The following is a 26,556-nucleotide window of genomic DNA, read 5'->3' as shown; positions in this document are numbered from 1 at the left end:
CAGACTTTAAATGATCTTTTAACGACGTTGTCGTACCTCTCTTTTTGGATACGTCTTCATACACAGTGTACACTTTGCCGAATTTAAATAAACTTCGAAGAAGTTTTTTCAGTTTTGTTGTCCAACACAAAACCAGATCACTTTAATTGATACTAAGGCGCAACAATCAAAACAAATTTTTATAACCTACGTTGTGTGCGTAACGACTAACAACAAGTGAAAAAATAATTGACGATAAGCTCACGTAAGGGAGTCCTGGGGATTCCCCGCGCGACATGTATGAATATGGATCTGATGCAGGTCACTGCTGCCGTTATGTAATGCTTAGACCTCCGATTTAAAAGTGTCGGAGCCGAAGTTGGAACCGAAGGAGAAATAATAATCGGAAGTTTCGACGTAAAGGGGTCGGATTCAAAGCTCCGTAATAATCCTGGTCTAAGTTTACTTTTCATCAATCTTAAATATGCTGAACATTTATTGAATTACTAGCTTTTACGCGTGGCTTCAATCGCATTGAAGCCATTGAATAAGTATCAGAGAGCATATTTTTTCTACGTTCATGCAATAAACACAACTTTATTGAACTATATTCACTGGAAAAAGTGGATCTTTATTGCACTAGTGCAATAAATATTGCCTTCTTCTTTCATTATAGTACAGAGGTTTGTAATCAAGACAAACATAAATACTGAAATGAGTGAAATATGTAGTGCTTTTTCTGTGAGATTGTAATAATTTCAAATAATTGCTGATTTTATTTTATTATCATTCATATTTATTATGTACTGGATAACGAAATTAGTAGAAAATGCATTTTTTTCTTATAATGCTATATGATTTATATAGCATATATACAATTTATAAACACAACCGTGAATACATAGGCAATCACGACTACTGATTTAGATAATGTAACTCTGCAAATCTAGAAAGTCAGTCAAAAATTAATTTTGACAACCAAAGTTTAAAAATATTAACATTTTTAGAAAAATAGATGATAGTTGTGAGGAAGAATTTTCTGGAGCCCACCAGAAGTAGGTGATATAGCAAATACCGCATCATTAAACTTATTAACTAGTAAATAGAGAAAACTATATTAAATTCGTTATAATTGTTTTAAAGAGTGGTACTTCGATAAAAAAGTGAATCTTCAAAATGTGCTTCTTGCATATTTTTCAAAAAGATCGAAAGTTATTAAGCCCTCATCACTTTGTTCTTAGTACTCAATGGTGAGAGCTTGCCTTTTTACAAAAGAAGATATTAATATTAACAATTATAAAAAACTAACGGCATTTATGAAGCATCTCTGCAGGATTTCGGTCAAAAATTTAATAGGGGACACATTTATAATTTATAAAAGAAGCTCCGAGTATTCGATTAAAAAGGTAAGTCAAAAATTATTGTTTAGCTGTTGTAAGACATATTAAAATTATTTGTTGTAGTTCGCTGGAATATTTGGAATCACAGAAGAGTGTCATAGAGATCAGCCTCGAAAATTGAGTATTGAAGACATATAAGAAGTAGGTTCAATATTAATTGTAAAAGTGCCATGTTCCAAAACTGACAAGGAACGAAGTTTTGTCATTAGAGGCGAGGTTAATGAAGGATTAGATTTGATCGATATATACCATAAATACACGAAACTACGTCCCAGTCATATTCTACATAAACGTTTTTTATCAATTACCGAAATGAAAAGTGCACTGTCCAAGCTATTGGTGCAAACACTTTTACTAAAATTCTGTATGAAATTGCAAAATTTCTGAATCTTGAGCTATAAACAGGTCACTGCATCAGGAGATTATCCACAACACTTCTTACAGATACTGGAGCAGATATACCATAGCTCGAACGACTCGGCGGATGGAAATCGTCGACAGAAGCGGAAGGATACGTAGAGCAATCACTTGCAATCAAACTCAATGTTGCAAGACAAATATTTCAAGCTGAAGACAATGACAATGTACAGATACCAAGTACTAGTATATTTATAGAAGTTACAAATCAAGAAGTAGAATTAAAAATAATTCACAAAGAAATATTAATATTAAAAATTGCAAAAATTGTACATTTAATTTTAATATTAATGGTACAAATAATGTTTACGTTGAATTATTCCTAATTACTAGTTTCTAGCGGTTTTTCAATGTTAACCGATAGTGTTAATTGATTATTGCATATTTTTCTCTCAAATTACACTATGCTCTTTATTTTTCTACAACTAAATAATTATTTTTTTGAACATAGAAAATATATTGTATGCAACTCGACGTGTTGTCGCGTACAATAAACATTTATACAATAAACTTTCTGCACTTGTTGCGTAAATAACTATTATCCATTTTTACAATTACTACACACAATTAAGTTTTGAAATACAACAAGAAACGTTAAAATATATTTCTTTGTAACAAAAATGAATAATTTTTAATTTTAACAGTTTAAAAAATATAAATGCAGAGAATTAATCTAAGGCATTTTTGTAGACGATATTAAAAGTTTTAATGTGGAGTGCAAAAATGTGTAAATTCCGGGCATTAGACACAAGCGAACAGGCTACATATAGTTGACCATGAGAGAATCAAGGCGTTTCTGAATGCACTACCGCACTCCCATGTAATGTCTGCCCTTGTTCTTTGTTTATAATAACAAGCAAAACTAAGCTTCACGGGAAACTGAAACTTTTTGAATTAGAATACAATGTCAATGGGAATAATTGGAATCATAATGAATAGCATCTAACCACAAAAATTACACCTAACCTCAAAATTCAAATAGTTCTATACTGCATATATAATGAAAGAAAAACATAAAAATAAATAAAGAAAATTTGAAATAGCTGAAACTATAGTCAATTGGATTGGATATTGACGTGAGTGTCGGAAATATAGTGCAACGGTATTACAGTACTCTGGGCTGGAACGTCATTACGGAAATACTAGATGGCGTTGAAAAAACTAGATTTTGAGATGTTTTGAGAACTAATTTTTTCATCTTACGTAAAAAATATTCTTTGTTATGTATATATTATATTATGTATATGTTAGTTATAATACCTCCAAGAATGTGTGTACAAAGTTACAAGATACTCGATTAAGTAGTTTTCACGTGAAAGCGTAACAAGCAAACTTACATTCACATTTATAATATTAGTAATAATAGTAGCTTTTTTGGTGTTTTCAAAAACCATTCGAGGCATGTATTTTTGATATAAATTGTCTTTGCTTTGAGGCAGCGTTATCGAATGTTTTAATCTGATTGATTCATCACAATATTTTCAAGATATTATATGTGATCATTATTTAATTACACAAATAAGATCCTGCACAATCAATTAAATACGTTACAATCCGATCCAATATTTTGCAATGTAAAACCCTGACAAGATATCGTTGCTATGTTGAACTCAATCTATGGCGTGAGTATGCGATATGACAAGAATTGATGAAATCACGTTTACAGCCACTGAAGATATACAGGTCGATTGGTGAACGATTCATATTAGGTTTTCCTCAAACCTAATATCTTTTCAAATGATTCTCAACATATTTAGTTGTAGGCGGCAAAAAATACGGTAATCTCTAATTATTTCTCGGGGGAAATCAAAATAATGAACCGTTCACTTTGTAAGCGTTTCGAATACGCCGACCATTAAGTAATCACCTTTCAACTGTTCGTTTTCCTCACTATTTAATGCCGCATTAAGCATAAACTTTATGAACCGCGAATAGAATGGAAAACAAAGAACAAATAACCGCGTTACGTTAGTATTACAACTCGATTATACGAGATATTAAAAAAGTACTCAAGGGGTAATATTAAGGTGGAAAATCTTTTCATATGATAAATTAACATATGCAGGGACAAACAAAATCACTGAATTTGTGGTTTAATTATGACCTTTTGTATATTTTTTCATAGTGTCGAATGGTGTTTGCAGATTTTCTACTTTTGTCACAGTTTTTGAAATATATCGCCATTAGGTAATATTTTGGATACATAATTTTTTTAGTATAGATATATGACGTTCCTGAATTTACTAATACTAAGTTTACTGGGTCCCCAACTTTCGGATGACGGTTTAACAACATCAAAGTCATCGTGAGGAAATGTTTATTTTATACAAAATTACCAATAATTGAGAATTCAACACATTTACACACACTTTATAGGAATGAATTTTGTAAGTATCGTTCTCACATATTTCTTACTACGAGGGTGGCTACTTAAGTTTTGAGATAGAAAAATGAGAACAAATATTTATAATATTCTTAATTAAGATCTCTTTTGTATGCGTTTGACCAATTGTCGAAGCATCTTTCCCTTTAGGATCGATGTACTTCGAAAACATGTGATTTGAACTCATTTCAGGTGTGAAAAAACATTGAAATCACAATTTTATTGCGGGAATAAAAAAGGATCATTGACTGCTAAACAAGACCAGAACGGCGAATGACTTCATCAATTCGATGTTTTGACTTTTCAAAAAAGATACATTATGAAAAAGAGTAAGTGCGAATCACGGACTAAATTCTTGTCTACAATAACATCCTCAACCCCATCTAACTCCCCCTAACCCATAACTCTAGCGATTCAAACTACGACCCAACATTCATACAAACTACAAGAGATATCAAGAAAGAAAAATTAATAGATTTTACTGAAACTGTAACAAATGTCATCAATTACCCTTTCAACAAAACAGAACTACACGAAGCTCTGAAATAACAAAAACCGACAGCTCCTGGTCAAGACCAAATACCTGTATATTTCTACAAAAACTTTCCATCACTACCAAAGAATACCTTTTAAAACTATACAACTACATTTGAATCAAAGTCTTCCTTTCAAGTTGGCGCGAAGCTGTGATAATTCCTTTTTTGAATCCCGACAAAACGAGAACTAACCCAGACTCATATCGACCAATATCCTTAACCAACGTTCTATGCAAAATCATGGAAAAAATGACCAATCGTAGACTTCTCTGGGTACTAGAACAGAACGATTTATTAATACCAGAGCAAAGCGGATTTCGCAAAATGATCTCGAGTCTGAAATAAGCAAAGGACTGCCCAATAAACAAGAATGCATAGCAGTATTCATTGATATCTCTAAAGCGTACGACGTGGTATGAAGACCCAACATAATCTCAAAATTACATCATTGGGGACTAAGAGTAAACACTTTACACTTCATCAACAATTTTCTCACAGATAGATACTTCCAAGTAAGAATAGACTCAAACCTCTATGTTGAAAAAATACAGAAGAATGGGATACCACAAGGGTCCACAATAATCTCCACCCTCTTTCTTATCGCGATCTCCTATTGTAGTAGATTTTATGCCGATGACCTGATGTTGTTTGCAAAAGGTAAAAGCATAACTACTATTCAAACACATACAAACTACACTAGACGAATTAAACAACTGGTCTAACAATAGCGGATTGAAATTCTCCGAAACTAAAACAAAGTGTATCAACTTCTCCAGAAAATATATACAAGAAACGCCCGTACTGACCTTGAAAGGTAGAAGTTTTGAATTTGTGGAAAGCATTAAGTTTCTGGGCTTTATCTTTGATAAAAAACTTACTTGGAAACAACACATTAATCATCTCAAGAAAGTATGCCAAAATGGCATCAATTTATTAAAAACAATATGGGGCGCCGATTCTACATGTTTGACAAACCTATATAAGACACTCATAAGATTAAGAATCGACTACGGCTCAATCGCCTATGCATCATGCGAAAAAACATATATTAAACAACTTGACACATTGCAAAGTACTGCACTAAGAATCGCTACTGGCGCATTCCGAACAACACCGAAAGCCTCCACTGCCTCACCGGAATATCACCCCTCCGACTCCGAAGTATGAACTATGCAACATCAGTCATGTCAAATAAAAATAACCCTGTTAATCAGAAAATTAACACAGATCGCTTCAAACACCTATTCGAAAACAAACAAACAACTATTCCGATCTATGAAAGAATTCGCCAATACACAAACACCCTTGTACTTTAATTACCAGATTTCTTTCCAACCCACATAAATATCCCCCCTTCTTGGACAATCCCTATTCCCACCATCAACGTCAACATGAACTCCTTTAAAAAAGAAGAAACAACCCGTTCTCTAATAACACAATCGTTCTGTACTCTTACAGACAAAAGCTTCAAAGAATACCATTTTCTGTACCCCGACGCTTCCAAAACACCTAATGGCCTAGGAGCCGCAGTAGTAGTAGAGAACGAGATACACACATTCAAACTATCTTCACAGCGTCCACACTGGAGAACTCTATGCCATATTACAGGCACTAATCATCGCTAGAAGAAATCAATACAATAGAATAGCCATAATTACAGACTCCATGAGCTCGATACAAACAATCCAACAACTCTTTCCCAAACACCCTATAGGTATCCTTATTAAAACTCAACTACACCTTATCGGCCAAACCAAAGCAAATGTATCAATTATTTGGGTCCCATCACACACAGGAATCCCAGGAAATGAAAAAGCAGACCAAGCAACAATTGTACGGGAAGTGATAGCAAACGACTTTAAAGGGACAATAAAAACAAAAGTACAGTGCCAGTGGCAAAGTGAGTGGAACAAATCGCAGTCGATATTAAAATCTATAAAACCATCCGGTCAACCATGGAAAAACAGCTTCAAAAATCGTACGGATCAAATAAAAATCGATCGTTTAAGGCTGGGGCACACCAAAGTGACACACTCACATTAATTTAACGGAGAGAACATACCAATATGTGAAACTTGTAACGAAAATCTAAACGTGAAACACTTATTGTTGAACTGTCAAAAGAACAAAAACGAAAGACTAATTAACAACTTCCCAAACACCATGATCGCTCTACTGAACAATAATTGTAATACCGCAGACTTAATCAAATACCTAAAAGTGAACAACTGACATATCGCTAATAACCTTGTAGTTGATGCGAAATTAAAGAAAAAAAAAAGTTTTTGTATGAACTGATGTGTGACAGATCGCATTGTCGTGGTGGAGAATGATTCGTCTTTTGCGATTAATTTCCCTTTTTTCTGGCGACAAAATGCTGGTGAACCACTCAGAATTGACCGTTCTAGATTGCTCTAATAGAACGGTGGTAATATGTCCAATTATTCCGAAAAAAATATCTGCTTCAAAATGCTTCATGCGCAAACAACTTATGTTGAATTTGGCTCGTATGAAAGACACATACAGTCGATTGTTGTTCAGTTTCTAGTTCAAAGGTATCCATTTACTGGCACAACAGCTGATTTTGAACGACCTTCACAAAATTCCTCCTATGGCGAAGTGCGACCATGATTGATTTCGGGAAACCAGCAAAACACAGTGGCTGGATATGATGTTTCATCACCAAACTGTCGAAGCGAGTTGATCGGCCCGCTGCTGTTGGTTCAGTCTACGTGAAAAGTCATAGAAAAAGTCGCACGAAAATGTTCGCAATTTAATTCCATTTTTTGACTAAGATGAATGTTTCAAGTATCTGTATATAGTTCAAATAGCACTCGCATGACAACACGTTTTGATATGAAAAGGTACGGCATTAAAAAGTCAATTTTTATGACGGCAATATCAGATCTGACATATTCACATCTATATCGAAACATAAGTAGGAGCCCTCGAATTGCAGGAATTTATTCAAAACTCTTTGGTTATTTTGAATAATATAGCAAAATTATATGAACAAAAAAATGGAGATGAAAATTCATGAAAAAACAATTATCTCGATTTAATAGGACGACAACAACATTTAGATAACCTGAATACAGCAAGATTACGAGATATTTATTGAGACTGTCAACTGATTTACTTATTTTTTGGTACTATTTCAAGAATATTTGTCATCATTTCATAATAAACAATTGAAAATATCTAGATCCCTGCAATGTTTCATTCTAATTAAAAAAAAAGAGTTGTGGTAGTTAAAACCTCGGCATCCTCAAAATTGACAACAAATCTGATAATTGATAGATATTTGTCCATAGAAAACTAAAAAACAAGATATATACAAACTAATTAGGACACACACATAACCCCGAAAAAAGAAATTGTTTACCATTGATTTAGTCAATTCTCACTGAATAATACGTAAAGACTCACAATATGTAATCGATAGTACGTCTCCTCATAGATCTTGACAAGCTGATGTCTAGCCCATAGTTTTACGACAATATTTTTGTTTGTATAAAAGAAAATTTCGATTTCTATAAAGTTAACTCGGAACTGTAGAGTTCAAGGACGTCCAGGTCTTTAAGTTCAATGAATTGCCAAAATCGTTATTTTCGTCTAGTAAACAAACACGATATTAGAGAATATAATATTTTTCAAATAAGTGCAACTCATATCAATGAGATGTATGCTATAAACACAATGTTTAAAAGTAATGATGAAAAGTGAAATAAAATACTTTACATAGTATATTTTCAGAAAGTGGATGAAAGTTTTCCTTTACTTTTTTTGCCCGTTTTGATTATTGATTAGTAAACGTAATTTATTCGAATAACAGTCATTTGCTTACTATTGAATTTAATGAATTCATATTTGATATAGTGTTGAATAAATTGTATTAATAAAAAATAGAAGTATTCTATAAGGTTTTATAGAAATCACTTTTAGAATGATCCGAATAAAAAAAATGGGGGATGAGTATTTACGCAAAGTACGCTCATTTGCGCTATGTACCTAATCACCTTCCTGGATGCATGAGTGTCCTAGTACAGAAAATTTCATTGTTATCTTCTTAAAGCTCAAACTGATGAGCAATAGCATAGCTTATTAAGCTGATCCGATTTCGTAGAACGCAGCTGTCGCTCTACAAATTTAATTCCTTCAATTCCTTCAAACTTTCCCTCCTTAATTGTTTCGAATGTGTGAGAATTTGTTGCATGGTTATAGACGAGATATATATGTTTTGGCTTATCAACCTATATTCTGTTGATATTTGAAATAAAAAAAAAACATAGCTATTTATCTTTTGTGAGTTTTCAGATTTTTTTCTTTCCTTCTCCTTTCAACCTTACACTTTGTAGTTGTATTTAAGATAAACAATCTCTTTTCATTTGCATCTAACTTATAGAAGATTTAAAAAATTTCTTTCCTATTATCTTCACTCACTTTTGTAGCACATTTGAAATAAAATCTATTAAACACTCTTTCTCTAGCTCACCGAAGTTTTTTTCTTGCTAACACGTAGTCCAATCCTATTTTTCTTTCGAATATTGTGTGCTCAGGTTCCGGGTACCTAGCTTTTTTTTGGTGGAATATTCTTTCCGGTTTTGTGCTCCACTAAATCAGGCTCTGTATCATCAGATTCAACAAACTGAAAAATCTATCCTATAATTATTACAAAACAACAAGAAAAATAGAGAAATATGAGGATGTATGTTGCAACATAGTAACCTTGTTATTCTCAAATATCGAAAAAATGAACTACAATTGAGAATTAAGTGGGTTCTTGTTCAATATAATACTATTTAACTTAATGTTTCAATTTTGAAAACATTTTGGTTTTCTCATGATTGTAAAAGTAATCTTTACGTGATTTTATATTTGAAGGTTTCTATGTATACCATGTTATACATAGAACTGTGTTATCCTAAAATGTCAAATTTTCTAAATTTGTTTTATACATACTCATACTTCTAAAGCAGCGATGTATTTCCAAGGCCTTTTTTTGTTTTCAGCCTCCGATCGCTGTGTCTAGATGCTACGGGAGCAGAAGAAAGCGGCTGTTGACATTCAGGCGTCAGTCGGTGTTGTCCTACAGCCACGTAAAAATGTCCACCATTATTAATGCTACCGCCAAGTGTGAATTGCAAAGTGGGATTCGTTTTCTACAGGCTGAAGGGCATAGTGTTGCAGAAATCAATCGGAGAATAATTCATGTGTATGGGGAAAACTTCATGAGAAATGGTGTTGTAAATGAATGCAAATTTGTCGTTTCAGATGAACTAGTTCAACGAGTTGACAGAATGATTAAAGGAAACCGCAGATTCACCATTACTGCGTTGTCTACGAAATTTCCAGGCATTTCAAGGTCTGTTTTTAACTCTATTGCTACTCTGAATGGTTAGGCTATACTGGCTGCTACTTTCTTTGAAGAGGGTATTGAAAAGTCTGTACATAGATATGACAAATGTCTCAATCTCTTCAGTGATTATGTCGAAAAGTAACCGTAAGTGTACCAATCTTTTGGTAAATTAATTATTGTTTTATATGAACTTGTCTTCTATTTATAGCCTACTTGAGGTTGATAAAAAAACGCCCCTCGTACTTCTAGATTTGCAGCTCAATAAGTCCGTGACTTTTTAATTCACGTCTAGGTTTTTGAATAAGGAATTATTTTATTTGAAACTTAACCTCCGTTAGAGAGATTTTAGTTCTTTTAAAGAAGAAAACTCAATAGGTCCTCAAGAGAGATATTTACGAGAGTTGTCTAAAAAGTGTCTCAAGGCTCAACCTAAAGATTCCATTTTAAAATGGAAATATATTTGCAGTATCTTTAATAATGAATTTCTGTTCATGACCTGGTTTAGCTTTCTTTACTTGACACTTGTGACAATTTCCTCACATCTTTCTCCATGTTTTTCCATTTAAAATTTTCCCTTTTTTATAATCTGTTATATCCTACATGTCCTTCAAACCTTGGGCATTATGGTTTCTTTGTAAGATCTTCCTGCTCCACCATCTTAGGTATTTCGCAAATGCAGCCTTCTACCATTTATTTTTTTTTGTTACCTATAACTATAAATTATAAAGAGCCATATAGATAACAGTCAATTTTCCAACGAATTGCTAATATTTTCTTTATAATTTAAATTTATATTAAATTATAAAAATGTCAAATACTTCATATTTTGTAATAATGATCATAGATTCAACTTTAATGTGAATTTAATATTGAATTCAGTTAATATTGATTACTATATTTAATTTTCCATTACGCTCACATGTAATTATATATTTCTTTTGACGTTGTTTCCGAGGAAGATTAACAAATATATTGAAATAATAAATACAAATGATAAATGGTTCTGTCTTTAAATAAGAGATGGTGTTTAGATTTGCCGATTCAGATCTTTCTAAGTGATACTAGATATTTGTGAAATAATATATCGCATCAACTAGTAATTGATTTTCCGAATGCATTCATCAATCAACCCAAAACTCCATAAATAAAATAATTCATTTAAGCTCTTAGTTCAAACTTTTTTACTATAGTAAACTGATTTGATATCATTCATAATAACTTCATAACAACATAATTCAACAAACATTTCCAAAAGATAAAAATGAATCTATCCTCATCAACAAATTTCAAAGCATGTTAAGTAAAATAATACCGAATGTAGAACAAAGAGTATATAATTAATTTAATCATCAAGATTCAAAACAATTAACATACATTCTGAATGTAAAGGGGCATGTAGAAATTATGTATGTGTTTGTGTCTTTTCTCTCCTACACAAAACGTGCAGTCGCTGGTGGCTCTTATTTTTATTATCTCAGGGTGTTTATGTAAGTTACATAAAGTGTGTAAGTGTTCCGTCAGAAGCCCTCTGAAAATATGAAGGTTAATTCTGCTAATGTCGATGTATTTACTCGATCTTTTTTAGTGACATTTATCAATAACAAACACGTAATGAGATTTTATGATACACACGTGCTTACATTTCTTGTTTCAATCAAATTTATATCTACGTAGCACTTTATTTGGTCTATTCATATAAATTTAATCAATTGAGAGAAACATTTTGGATTGAAAGGTCGACAACACATATAATTTCTTAGTTCTCAGCTTGTTGTGCAAAAAAATATTATTGTATGCGAACATCTTATTAATATTATCTACAAATAGATAGGCAATTACATGAATTGTAAGCCATAAGTGATACCAGTGCTGTTTGTCTTCAAGGAAGCTAATGAACTTTTACCACAAATGGTATTCCGTCTTCCTAAAACTGTCAATATTGGAGCAAAAGCAATTTCCATTTTTAAATTAAAGTAAAAAGGTATTATTTCAAAAAAGTAAATGTTTGGTGTGCCGTGTCATACCGTCTTGAAATCATTGAACCTTCTTTTATTACTTACATTAGTTATAAACCTTCTTTCTGGACGAATGATGCGTTTGGTGAAAGATTTTGAGAGAATGAGTGTTACATGTAGGTCTACTAGATTACCACACCTTTCAATAATGCTTTTTTGAGGAAAGGTTAAAAAATAACGTATTCTGAATAATAGTGAAATAACACACGCAACACAATCAGTTACTGAAGAACAAGTACAGGCAGTTTTTGGACAATTCCTAAAACGTATTGAAAAATGCGCAGATGGAGAAAGAGGATTAGTGGATTCTGAAATTCAAGTTGAGGTTATCAAATTACTTACCTATTTAATTATCAGTAAAAAGTGTTTAGCCTGTAGTAATAAACCAAGTGTGATTTTTTAATTTTAATAGAAGTTGAGAATTATATTTGAAATTTGATGAAAATTGATGTATGGGCCTAGAATCTGAACAACTTTTTCTAATAATTTTTGCAATATTAGACATGTGAAAAATACTTCCCAGAAAAATATTTTTTTTTGAAAATTTTTGAGCCATATGTGATTTATCAAATCTTGTATTATGCGAGAAATTAGTCTTTTGTCAAGCAGGGGTAAACTTGAAAAAATAAAAATTGGAATCGAAAATTTTTTATATTTTACAAAAGTGGTTTCACCTTCCCAAGGAAAAATTGTATCATTGAAATGAACTTCGATATTTTGTACATCAAAAAATGAATGATACTTATTATAAATGAATATAGAACTTAACAAAGTGTTCCCTTTTTGGAGATATGTCTTCTTCAAAATGTCTAAATACTTTACTCAAATCCATGCTATGTTCAATACTTAGCACTTACCTAATTATTAGTTTGACTTTAATTAATCATATTTTCAACAGAAAAACCTATGATTTTCTGCACATTCGTCACACCCTAACTTTCATACTAGATACAGATTCATAGAAACTAGTCTATTCAGACGGTAACGAATTATTCGATACAGTTTCTGTCAGCTCTATCACCTCATGAGTTTCAAAAACTCAGATTGTGGCATTTTTTTTTTTAAATTATTATTCATCAATCCTCCTTGTCAAATATTAACGTTAATAATAATAATTATAATGAAAAAGCTTGGTTCCTTATTTTTCTTTCAATTTCTCAGAGTTTATATGCATATAAAAAATCAAGTGTGATTCAAACAGATGACTAGCTTCGTTCGTGGTGTTCATTTGAGAATCAGTATCCCGTCAGAAATCCTTCGAAAGCTCAATTTATTCTTGCTTGGTTCGAAGTATTCACTCAATATTTCACGATCATAGTTTCCAAAAAAAATTCGTAAAATATTTGTTATTCCATCATTGTATATACCTCTATATGCTAGCTCCCAGATTAGGAGAAAATGGAACGGAATTAATTTAGTGTTCTCGACATTATCAACTTAGAGATGAAACGAAAAGATTTTAATAAAGTAATACACAAGTTAGTAAAATTGGATGAACTGTGATTTTTACTTGATATATAACCAATAGGTTCGTCTATTATTGTTATTTATATCCTCCTTATGTAATTCAATCTTTCTGCTAGAGGGATCCATTGAATTTATTATATAATATGCCATTAAATTCACCTTCTCCTAAATTACTATTATATTCTAAACCTTATGTTGGAAACAATTTTATTAAAAAGCTTTTACTGTTCCTTAATAAAACAAGCTGATTTCCAAATTTGTCGCTATAATTTATTTGCCACGCACTTACATAATTATTCAGAAATACTTGAAGTTGATGTTTTCACAATATTATATTTTTCACTTTGAATAACATCCGAGTCTATTTGTGATTCTATAAATGATTGTGTCCGTCGTGGGCAAAAACCTACTTTGCAGGTACTCTTTGGTTGACCTTCTATTTTCAAAATTTTATCGATCAATTTACATCCTGTTGTCTTATGAATCCACTTATTTTGCGCGGTTTAGACCAATAGTATTCATATATCTAAATACGCAAGACATTAGTTCGCATTATTTTCATTTAGATGCCATAATTTCATTTTATTTGTACGAGTAATATCAATATTTCCAGCATCTATTGAGCAGATGTAAGGGAATTGCAGTAATAGTTTACAACTTTTAGACAGCCCAGCCTGACAATTACTAATAAACACTTTTTCTTCTGTAATATTTAACTGTAGCAAATGTTTAAAATATTTCCACCTCTAACAAAACTTTTTTTATATATTAAATCAAATTACGACTACTCTAGAGATAAAACTGTCGAGAAATTTTTTCTTATAAATCCTCTTAAAAGTGTTTGCCGAGTTTAAGTCACTGCACTAATGTTTTGTTCTATCTAGGATACTACATAACACAACATGCAATCTGCTCTGTTTTTTCACCACTACATTGACTCAAAAGGTTTAATTTTATTGAGTTTTTTAAGTATCCAACGTTGTTTCGGCAATGGATTGCCCTGGAGCTCTCGTGAATTTTAAGTCATTCTTCATGCTTCTTTGCAACATGTTTTGCCTCGTCTGTTACTACTTTAACTCCTAGATTGCCGTAACCGTCTCTGTATCTTGCATACCAACGGACATCAACAATACACCTCAATACCTTATTTTGTATGATTTAAATATTGATTGAAGTGACAAATGCCCAAAGTTGTATACTATTTATCCTCACAAGTTTCAAGCCCTGTTTTAATATTCATAACTTTTGTTTAATTGATAGTTTACAGTTTCTACTTAATAACTAGCAAAATTTTTCTATATGTCAGATTTTATGTTCATCTTTTTTGCATATGGAATGATATGAATATTGATAATTATAAGCATTTGACCAGAATGTCTATTCATGAAATTTGAATCGACTGATTTGTTTCCATCAAATATGATGCACCAGATTTTTGCACAGGCATCGAGCTTTGACTTAATTTAATGCTTGATGGGGTCTTTCATCAACCTCTTGATCATTTCTACCAGCTGTCGAAAATTGTCGAAAATGTACTTTATTCTGTTACTGGTAAATCAAAGATGTATAGAAGATACATTAGCTGACTCTCACAACTTTGCTTTATATACGGAAATTGTTTCATTAATGTAGGATTTTAACAGCAGGCTATATTGTGATCTCAGTTTGGGAAGCACGTCGGCCTCTGCTTCTATCTACGCAAATGTTTTATTCTAAAATTTATATATCTTCACATAATAAATAATGATTGCTGGTGTTTGATAATTTTTTCAGTTATAGGATCATAACCGGTTACTGTTTTGGGGTTCATTTTGTCTTTATTTCCTCTACTAGTTCTTCTAGTGTTAGTGGTTCTGTATTTTCCTTTGAAGCAGGTTATATACTTTTGGCTTTTTATTTCTGTAGTCGCCTTTCACAAAGAAAGCCGGTTAAAGTGAGAATTCAGTATTTTATTCTTTTTTGTTACTCCTCTTTTCGGGGTTTGTTTTTTTTCTTGTCAATGTATTATTAGTTTCCTTTATTCAACTACAATAGTTCTCATTTTGTATAGTTGGACTTGAATTTGTTGTAGAATATGTGGTCCTTGCTATAAGTGATAATGTGATAATAAATGTATTTCAGCCTGAATATTACCCCGTCTTGAGTCGTTACTATCATATTTAAACTGGATTTTAATTAATGCATCAACATAATATTATTGTAACGACTAAAGCTCACAAAATGATTTCTACTACTTTAACAGCAAGTACCATAACGAACTTCTAACTTAAGAATTTTAATTTATCTTATGTTGAACAACAATTTGCTCCTATTATAAAATGAGTGATTGATCATTTCTAGGAAAGTGGAATATTATCCTCATGAAAAAAGTTCATATAATTACAAGTTTGATCATTTCCTTATTCAAATCTCATCATCAGTGGAGGACATTTTTCATTTGCTTGGATATCTTAATGAGTGCGACATCCTCATCCTATAAGGTGGGTGACCAAAATAAAGCCTATGTCCTAATAAGGCCTATTTTTAAAATTTCACGCTTCATGATTTCAAATTTCCGCCATCATTGCTAGATGTGTGCGTGTACAACTAACATTCACAAGCACAGCAAGGGGCCCGTACCGCGAACGTGTCGGAACCTACAGTCGCAAACAACAACGACGTGGAGTGCACGCTTGTTTTTATAAAATTCTGGCAGCGTAAACAGTAAGTATTTTTATTTTTATTTGTACACGGTGTGCTGTGTTTTGTTTATATGATAATTATAGTGTAGCCATCCCCTCACGTAAGTGAAAAAGCTGTAATATCGGTGTATTTCCATATAATTGTTGTTTTGTTTACCCATGTACCCTAATAAAGCCTACAAAAAAAAATGTGTAGGCCTTATAAGGGCACAAGTACAGGCCTTATTAGGACATTGTTTTATGTTAGTTAGAAAAGTATCACAGTAAAATACTAAACCCTTGTTTTCATTAACATCATGGAAAACAAATCACCAGCTTCTACCACAAAGAAAAAAAGGGCTCAATGGACTTCGCAACAGATGGAAAACGCTGTTGAAATGGTAGAAAGGGGTATATTATCTACATATGCTGCTGCAGCCAGATATAACATCCCAAGAAGAACCCTACGCAACCATCTAGCGAGTGGGTCGATTACACGAAAGCTGGATCGGACGACTATATTGACTACAGAACAAGAAGCTGGACTAGTCAGAAGAATCATACGTTTGGCTGATGTTGGAGTGCCGTTGACATCAAAGATGTTGAGCATAAGGCTTTTTCATTCTGTAAAATTAAGAAAATTCCAAACACTTTCAATGATGCAAAAACGCCGCGGGGAAGAAATGGTTGAGGTTGTTTCTCAAACGACATATGATGAATCCAGCTCGTGCTCAAAAATTAAATGAAGATATTGTTAGCGATCATTTTTCCAAATACAAAAGTTTGCTGGATAGACTTGGAATTGAACATAAACCTGAAAGCATTTACAACATCGATGAAAAAAAGTCTCGCATATCTTTGCACCATCAAGAGGAAGTTCTGACAGCCAAAGGAAGAAAAAAAGTTCATGAAATAGCGAATGAGCATGCTGAAAGTGTAACTGTTGTGGGCTGCGGAAATGCTATAGGATCAGCTATTCCGCCAATGATATTGTTCAAAGGTAAGAGACTAAAGCCAGAATTCCAAGACAATTTACCTCGAGGCTCTCTGGTGAAGATGACGCCAAAAGGAAGTATGACGACAAAAACTTTCACATAGTTTCTTAATCATTTGCATAAATACAAAACATCAGGGCCATGTCTCCTCATATTTGATGGTGCAAAATGCCACCTGGACTTCACTATTGTTGAGGAAGCTGAAAAATGTGGCATTACTTTATATTGTCTTCCGTTAAATACCACGCATGGATAAATCTGTTTATCGTTCTTTTGAGCACCATTGGGACCAAGAGTTGATTAAATACGTCAGTCAGCATCCCGAACGAACCCTTAACAAGACAAGCTTCAATGTCATTCTCTCACAAGTATGGCCGAAATGTATGGCTAATACGAACGGTTTCGCGCTACAGGGTTATATCCATATAACCCTCATGCTATTCCTGAAGAGGCGTTTGCGCTCTCTGCGTTGTCAGAACTTCCAAATCCTACAAACAGTGAGAATATTGCTATCTTATCTGATGATGATGATGAATCAGGAGAACAAGAGATTTCAACTGCAAATGTGGACGATTCAGATGGGTCAGGCACAGATACAGATAATTTGCCACTGTCCTTGCTCTCAAAAGACAATTCGTATGCTGGAACTCCTCTGAAGATAGACAGCCAATCAACTACGTGTAAGATTCATAAATTTTTACCAACTCCTAAAGATTTGTTTGGTGACAGGCTTTGAATTCCGCATCACAGATTTCTGTACCATCGTCAAGAGGAGAAGATGTTCCTGGTACTTCGTCCATGATCCAGATTAATACAAAGACACCAAAATCAACCTCTGTTACTGGCTGCACATCTGCACAACCTGCAGTTGTTGCAACGCGAAAGCGAACGTCAGTAAAGACTGCTTCTTTGATATCAGATAAGCTTACGGAATCTAAACCAAATCATCACGATAATAAACACCATTCTTGGTACTGTCCAGCTTGTAAAGAAGATCGAGTTGATGATATGCGACAATGTCTTACTTGTGCGGTTTGGTATCATGAGTTGTGTGTTGGACTCACACCCGATGATAATATTCTACTGTTCAGGAGATTGTTTAAAAAAAAAGGTAAAAAAGGCTGAATAATAATTTCACTCTTTAAATCTGATCTCATTAGATTCAATATAAGTATTGACAACGTTTTATATTCATTTAGAAGTTTATTGTTTACTTGTTTTTATTAAGGCTTTATTAAGACACTGGGTTCCCAATAACGCCAAAGTGACATTTTAATAATTTGTGTTCACAAAAGTGTGATTTTTGTATTTAAAGCAATTTTGTTTTCTTTATTACAGTTTAATAAATAAATATAAGTATTTCAAATTACTAATATACCTTAAACGAGTTATTCAAATGTAAAATGGAGACTAAAGAGCAATATGATTATTGTCAGTTGGCTTAAAACCAATATAAGAATCATCGAGATAAAGATAAGAAAATGCATTAATGAGGTAACATATGAGGACCAAAATGCATATAGAAATTGGGAAAAACCATAGGTAACGTATACATATTGAGAAACTTAATAGGGAGGAAAGTAGAACATGGAGAAGAATCCCAATATTACATTAATCTATAAGACAGCTGAACTCGACTCAATAGATAGAAAAATGGTATGGAATAGTTATAGGAAATTAGGAATCTCTGGAAAAATAAAAAAGATACCAAAGATTTACATAAAAATATAAGAAGATAAGTCCAATATACATAAAAAAATCGACGAATATGGAAATAAAACAAGAAGATAGTCTTAGTGTTCTTCTATTTATATTTGTCATGGATAGGATGGAAAAAAATAGAAGAGAACAACTGAAAACTGGAGGCAATAATTGGCTACAGAAAACTAGAATCGGTAAAAATAGGAGAATTATTATACGCAGACGATATAGTAATAGTAGCAAATACATTTGAAAAATAATATTTAATATATATTATATATAATAGTTAATAATGGAGGGACAAAGAATAGATGGAGTGTCCACTTTTGAATACCTGAAAGTCATTTGCACAGAAGACTTTTGATTTTATCTCTCATATCAAGCCTAGATTTTGTGTTTTGAATTTGTGTGAAGCAGCAAAAAATAAAAGGATCGATTTTCGCAATATTACAGGAAAACAATTTAAAGAAGCTATAAAAGTTATGTTAGAAATGTGAACTTTTGAAAAGCATGTTTTATACTTTGAACATTTCAAAAACGTCGTCACTTTTGAGTTCACATCATCTCCCCATTCTACAGAGGTACAGCCTTAGTATTTCCTCTCACGTTCATCATATCCCCAGCATTCTTTTGTAGCAGCACTTTTACAATACTTTGATATTTGTCATTTCAAACATTATTCTTTATCTACTACTGATAAGAAATTTTATGCAGATTCTACCGAGCAACACAATTCTGTCACTGTGACAGTTAATCAAATATGCGGTTTTCCGTACAAGGCACAGAGAGCAATTGACAAGATTCAATCTCTAGACTGATACGTGTCATAAGAAGAATAAGTGTAGATCAAGGAAATTCTTGATTAAGAAAAGTGAGAAAAGTTGAACTGTTTCCACTTGCTGCTCAATATGAATTATTTTAATTTTACCAAAGTTCCTTGTGCTTTTTGAAATATCATTTTCAATTTTTTTGGATTGATTATTTTTTTCTCCAAGCCACTACGTAATTTTATGATATACTCTTTTTATTTGTTTGATATGATAGCGTATAATTTGTCTTTGATATAACTAGTAATTCAGTTTTTCCACGGTTTCAAACTAATATTCAATAACTTTTCTCAAACAAAAAACGTTTTTTTCAATAATATATAAAATGGACTAATACTGAATACTATTGAACTGCTTAAATTATTTTTCAGAATTCTACTCTATTACTGAATTTAAATTTCTTAATTCATTAGAGTTTAATTTTAATCCTACAGGTAACCTTAATAATTGATGTTGACCTTTGTCGCGGTGAAGGTTATATGGGTCTATTAATTCCACTTGATAATAGCCTTGCGATGAATCTAAATTGGGAAAGTATATTACTTTGAATTTCCATTACATTGGGAATGAATTTGTCACTACCTTCCATTTGGATCAACTTTTTTGCGAAATATTAATAAGAGATGTAATTCTTATTCCCTTTCTCAGTTTATCCACTCTTCATTACCTCCAAGTTTTAATATTAGTCTAAATATAATGAGGCGTCGAAATAAAAGTTTATTTCCTTGCATGGTAATAGTTCATATCCAAAATAAATAGTGAAATTTAGGATCCAACTCATATATTTCATGTTAATGTCATCACTATCAACTTTCTCCATTGTGATTACTATATTTTTAGTCAAGTCCGAATTCAACTATTTTTATTTTCATATTCTTGTAAATCGATAGTTTTTTCAATTTGCTCGCACTTCAGCAATCCAGCATGATAGTGATCAAGAAATGACTATATACTACCATAAAACGCGACAAGAACAAGTTTAGTATGAAAGTGAAATTGGATAGTAAAACTTGGGAGCAAATATAACATATAATATTAATCCTACTTACGATATTCAATTCCCAATACAACGTCTCTGAAGTAGGTCCACGCTTTATCTTCATCCAACGGAGTATCAGTCGGTATTTCCAATACCTGACCACCTTCAAGAAGTTCAAATACTAAATACAAATGATCTTCATCTGGATCGTCTAGTACTTCTACTAATTTGACTACGTTGGGATGGTCAAGTTTCTTCAAAATGGCTATCTCTCGATATACTTTCTGGAAAGGATGATTGATTGGCGAGGAATTGGATCGACCATCTCTACGTGGTGGTGGAAGACGACCAAACATGCCATGTTTTTTCAGAAGTTTCTTCTTTGAAAGAATCTTCATGGCCTGAAAATGAACAAAACTGATTTAAATCAAGTCCTTTAATATACATGGTGGTCAAATAGAATGCGCAACTTTGTATGTCGGGAATCATTCGTTGTAAAACTTTGTAAGAGAGAATTTTCTAGATAAAGTAGCCAAAAGAAAGCTGTTAAGAATTTCAGACTTCTAAGATAGTGAAGGTGAGACGTAATGCCAGTGTTGGCTAATTCAAAGTCCTGTCCTTTGAATAGATTTTAACATACTTGACTTTGTTGCTAAACGCATCTTTTTCTCATTGACATTAGGGCGAGTATTTTAATAATTGAATACAATATTGAATTTTGGCTTGAAAATCGTAACATACTCGTATTTCTAATAACTTTGTTTGTTGGATTATTACATTAATTATATTCACTTTCACAAATTTCCCTTCCATATTGTTGTTAATTTATATAAACATCGAAGAATATTACATATACAAAGGACGTTGACAGTAAGAATCGACTGCGCATTGTTTTTGTGCATTTTGACATTTGACTTCAGTTTAAGGTTGACCACTATTTGCAGTTTTTAAAAAAAAACCAAAATTAGTACTAGTTAAACTGAGGGACCATATATGTCTCTGACTTATCCATTCCACCAAAATATTCTAATTAATTCAATTCAAAATCAATTTAATTGACTATTTAGAAGAGACAGGGGTGAATACTGGTCATACATTGAGAAATTATTTTTGGAGGTAAGTCTCCAAGCACCAATACGTAAAGGAAAACAAAAATAACGATGGACTAGTATCATGATCTTAATATTAAAAAAGCTTTCAACTATTACGAAAACATCAATGCAGATAGGTACAAACTAATCCGAATTAGCAGAAATGCAGTGATAGCTGTGTGTGCATTTCGCAATACTGCAAATAAAGCATGATAAATTTCAACTTTCAAACTACATCGAGCCAAATGAACCGTATCATTTAGAGCTCAACCTTTTAAACTTTATTGGCATAGACAGTGGTTACGTAGCGCGTCATAATTTAACTAAAACTGCAGATGCAAGGCGATTACTACGTAAAGCTATAGATAAAGTTTCCTCATTAGCCTGGAAGAAAACTATAAATCATATTCAGAAAGAGAAAAGACTGATGTAGGAATTAGATTTTATAGCACATACTCTACCGGTCCTAAGTTTTCGTCCACCCTATAGTTTGCGTGGTTATATTTCAAAGAACAAATATAGATAAGAATATAGTAATAATAAAAGTACAGTCTGTAATTGTTACATATTAGAATTTTTCTTTCATCGTTGTAACCTCCTTTTGATTTTATTATTTCGGTGCAAAATTTTGATATTCTCTGCAATAATTTTGACAAATAATCGTCGTCCATTTGGTTACATTCGTTTGTCAGAATATTTCAAACAAGTGGAGTGAAAATATGATACTGCTTTCTGGCTTCCTTGTCCAATTTGTCCCAATATGGTTTTGGTCGGACGACTGTGACGGACAAATCATTACTTTCACTATATTCGTTCTTTCCAATTATTTCAAATACTCTTTGCACAACTTCGATGAATGCTTGGGATCGTTGTCAGACTGAAAAATAAATTTTTTGCCGATAAGGCGCTAGCAAGAATGTTCTGAATTCTCCTTAGATCTTTTTATAGCCTTTCTTCAAAATCTATTTCATTTTTACCAGGTCTCCAGTCGCATTTCTTTCCAAAATTTGACCGAACCATCATACCTCTTCCATGATTTAAAGTCGTAATTAAACATGGATCTGCAACCTCTTTATTTAATTTTGACGTCTTAGAAGGTTACTTCACTGTCACCCTTCAAAAAAGACCAGCTTCTCTTAATATATTTTTCACTGTAGAAGCACTCGAAGGAAGATCATTAGAAGATCAGCCGGTAATAGCAAGTTTTAAGTTACCGCTCTCACCAACAAAATATAAATATGCGCTCGTATGAAGTAAACAAATAACGGACACTATTATTTTTGCTTTATAAGACGGCTTTCGCTTGACAATATGGAAGAGGATTTTGTGATATTGAATATAACTAATGGATTATGGGGTTGGCGAAAACTTTTGACCGGTAGTGTACGTTTAATGAACTAGTTATTATTTATGTTGTGACTTATAATGACCTTGATATATTTTGTACAGCTTGATAAATCTCTTGGTGATGGAACATATTGGTTCTTCGAAATTTTACTACGAACGTAAACGTTTTTGGATATTTTACTACACCATGAATTTTTGAATCAAGAAATATGGAATTTTTATAATATATAATGGATTTTACTTGTGTAGCGATTTTTCACTCGAATATAAGCACTACAATATCAAAGCGACAGAATTTATTAAACAACAAAATGAAGCTAGTGTGTGAGATATCTCAAACAGTGAAAACTTTTTCAATTAGGGTGTTACAACTACCTCGATTGGTCTTGAATGTCATATCCTTATTACCATATTAATTGGTTGTGATAGTAAACGTCTCCAGTTATGCCTTAAAAGTGACGGAAATATTCATTTAAATACCTATTAATTAATATTAATTTATTCTATACTTAGTTTTCCGAGTTTCATATAATTTAACTTTCAACGCTTTTTCTCCTAAAAGTAAAATGAAAATAGGTTTTGTTCGCTTTAAATTAAAACTTTGATATAAAGTTTGTAATCAGTCGTTTTCAGAATAATAAATTCAAGGTCGTGTTAACAACTTACATTGAAATAAAATGTTATAAATTCCAACAAATCGCGGTATATTTGGTCCATTGTTTCCTTATTTCCTACGTGGATAAATTAGCTTATAATCTATTCAATACTATCACTGGAATATTATCGTTGATATATGAAATTTATTCATATCGCCCACCCTCAAACTCTCTTATCAAAGAAAAATATTTTGAAACTACACCAAAACCTTATTTACTGCTAATTGAAGATTTACTGATAAACCTTTCTCTTTGATGAAACAATTTTAAAATAAGGTTAAGATAGAAAACAGCACAAATTAATTCACATTAATATATAGTATAGAATCCGTCAGAAAAAAGAGTGAGACTTATGCTAATTTAAGAGATAATTATTCGCATCAAAAGCCTTTCCTATAACAAAATTTCAACATCCCATCTTTTTCGGAGGTTGTCAGTGGTGGTGGGTAAAATTGACTTTTACTTCCATCGAGTTCAAGTAAAAGAAGAAACTTTAAATTTTGTAACTTCTGTGCTTTCGTAAAGGCATAAGCATGGTAAATTTTCGAACATAACATTATTAGGGGGTGGTGAAATACGTGGCTTCCTCTTTATTGATCATCAAACCTATTTTGTATGAGATATCTTTCGAAATATCACTAAAAATTACTGTTCATTGAAAGAAGAGTGCAAGCACCTCTCTTTAAGTAGTCAGGACCTCATTTTCAAAACAGAGGCAATGAATTCCATATAACGGCCGAGACAGAAAATGTTGCCTAATTTTGTTATTCTCTATAATTTAAATCCATACGTCAATTGAAAACTCTTCTTGAAAAGGGGCCATCCATAAATTACGTCACACAAATTTCAGGACTTTTTAACCCCTCCCCCCCTCCTTGTCACAGGTTGTCACAATTTCAAAAACCCCTCCCCCCTGATGTGACGTCACACATTTTTCAAATTTATATATTTATTCAAAAATAATCAAAAGAGAACAGTTATTTTTATTTTTTTCTTACTTTTATTATATAATCTTTGATAAAATTAACATAAAGAAGTCAAATATTTTAGACAACAGAAAAACAAACGACTAGTTAGGAAGCAACAAACGACTAATTAAATTTTGCGTGATGAATTTTGAATTTTAACATGTGATGTCACAAAGTTTTTGACCCCCCCTGCCCCTTGTCACACTATGTCACATTCTGATGATACCCTCCCCCCCATTAACATGTGACGTAATTTATGGATGACCCCAAACAGCACTCTATATTCATGATGGATACTCTAGAAACAATATCATATATGGACTTTCATAGCAATTAATGATTTCCTCTATAATCCTTGAAAAAATTCAACTCACTTGAATTTCTGAGGTCAGAGTTGAATACTTTCGATAGTTTATAGTTGTGACAGTTTGAAGTCATTGACATAGACCTGATAGACCCGTCGGGTTCAATAAAAACTACCAAAAGACATTCGTATTTCGTGCCAGTTTAAGTAGTAGTTGACAGATAATACAGGCAGAAGGTGTGATTGCAATGTCTAAGGTGTTTTCATCTATTTCCGTAGAGACTTAAATGAGCTTCTTAGCAATGTGATTGATACACTTCTACCTACACCAATAGTTTCTGGGTCCAAAGGTGATCTTGGTATTCCCAGTCTGGCGGGCGAAACTGTCTTGTAGTTGTCCTCATTAACCAAGTGAGAAGACACCCAAATGAAATGAACGTTCGTTCACCAGTTTAACACAAGCTTAGAGCAATTGGATGTAGTAAGGGTTTAATTGTTGCTTTTTTAATACTCGCTTCATGTGACTGTGTTTTGTTCCTGCATGTTAATTAATTATATTCCGAATATCTTATTATATTTCCAAATTTCGTACTGGAAACGACTGACTTTCTATGTAGGCAGTATATAATGGGCCTTGGTCGGTATGTAAAAATACGGAATGATAAAGCGTTACTTGATGCAGATATTTTTGACATAAAAATGTCTAGCTTCACGACAATTGATATTTATCATACAAAAGTGCATATTGGTCTTTTAGCGTTTGTATACTTGTTATAAAGGAATAAAATGTAATAGTAGTAAACAAATTAATGCAAAACTATCCAACTAAAATCTAGCAAGTAATCTTTTATTTGCAACTATTTTTTTCTCTATTGACACAAACATCGAAATTAAGAAATGCTTTTAAATTAATATTTTCATTTTAGAAAGCGAATCGATTACAATAGAACCAAAACTATCGCCCCACTCCGCTTATCCAAGTCCAGGATTATTGGAGAAGCCATCGAAATAGAGAAACATCCAAACTGTCTGAACACAAGGGAAGATAGCCAAAGATTGCCGGCAACTTGGAAACACCTACCTCATCCACTTCGTTCCAATGCCACTCCGACTAACAACAACATTTCTTCTGAAATCTCCTGATCTCCGCACATTTTTCACCTCTCTCGCCAATAACATACTTCCCATGCGCGCCAAAAACCCAAAACCCGCCAATAGCTCCCCTATAATTACAAGGTACCGGCGACCAGCTCCCCAGTTAGATCGAGTGAGTAAGTTACCGTCAATTGTGTTCTTGATGCTTTCCATTTTCTCGGTGAAATTCCAAGGCGTAGGCAGATTGAGGATTTGGAAACAACCGTAGAAGGAGTAATTTAATTTTAGGTTTTTTGTGTTTCGACTAATTTGAAGTCTTTACCAAGAACATTTAGAATCATGAACATATCAAAAGGTCTAAGAAATAAAAAATTGAA

The 26,556-nt window shown here is 32.6% G+C and overlaps 1 protein-coding gene across 4 annotated transcripts in view; it reads right to left on the bottom strand.

The window, feature by feature from the left end:
• The window catches only part of LOC130897564 (calcium/calmodulin-dependent protein kinase kinase 1), a 509,686-nt gene that overhangs the window by 41,439 nt on the left and 441,691 nt on the right, over positions 1–26,556 (bottom strand). For all 4 annotated transcript variants that reach the window (XM_057806493.1, XM_057806492.1, XM_057806494.1 and 1 more), the window contains one exon: positions 20,789–21,119. In XM_057806493.1, the coding sequence (XP_057662476.1) occupies positions 20,789–21,119 (331 nt within the window). The remainder of the gene's footprint in view (positions 1–20,788; positions 21,120–26,556) is intronic.

This window comes from Diorhabda carinulata, chromosome 8, assembly GCF_026250575.1.
Source record: "Diorhabda carinulata isolate Delta chromosome 8, icDioCari1.1, whole genome shotgun sequence".
Lineage (NCBI taxonomy): Eukaryota > Metazoa > Arthropoda > Insecta > Coleoptera > Chrysomelidae > Diorhabda > Diorhabda carinulata.
The sequence above is the reverse complement of the archived record's forward strand: the minus strand, read 5'-3'. Positions and strand labels throughout refer to the sequence as shown.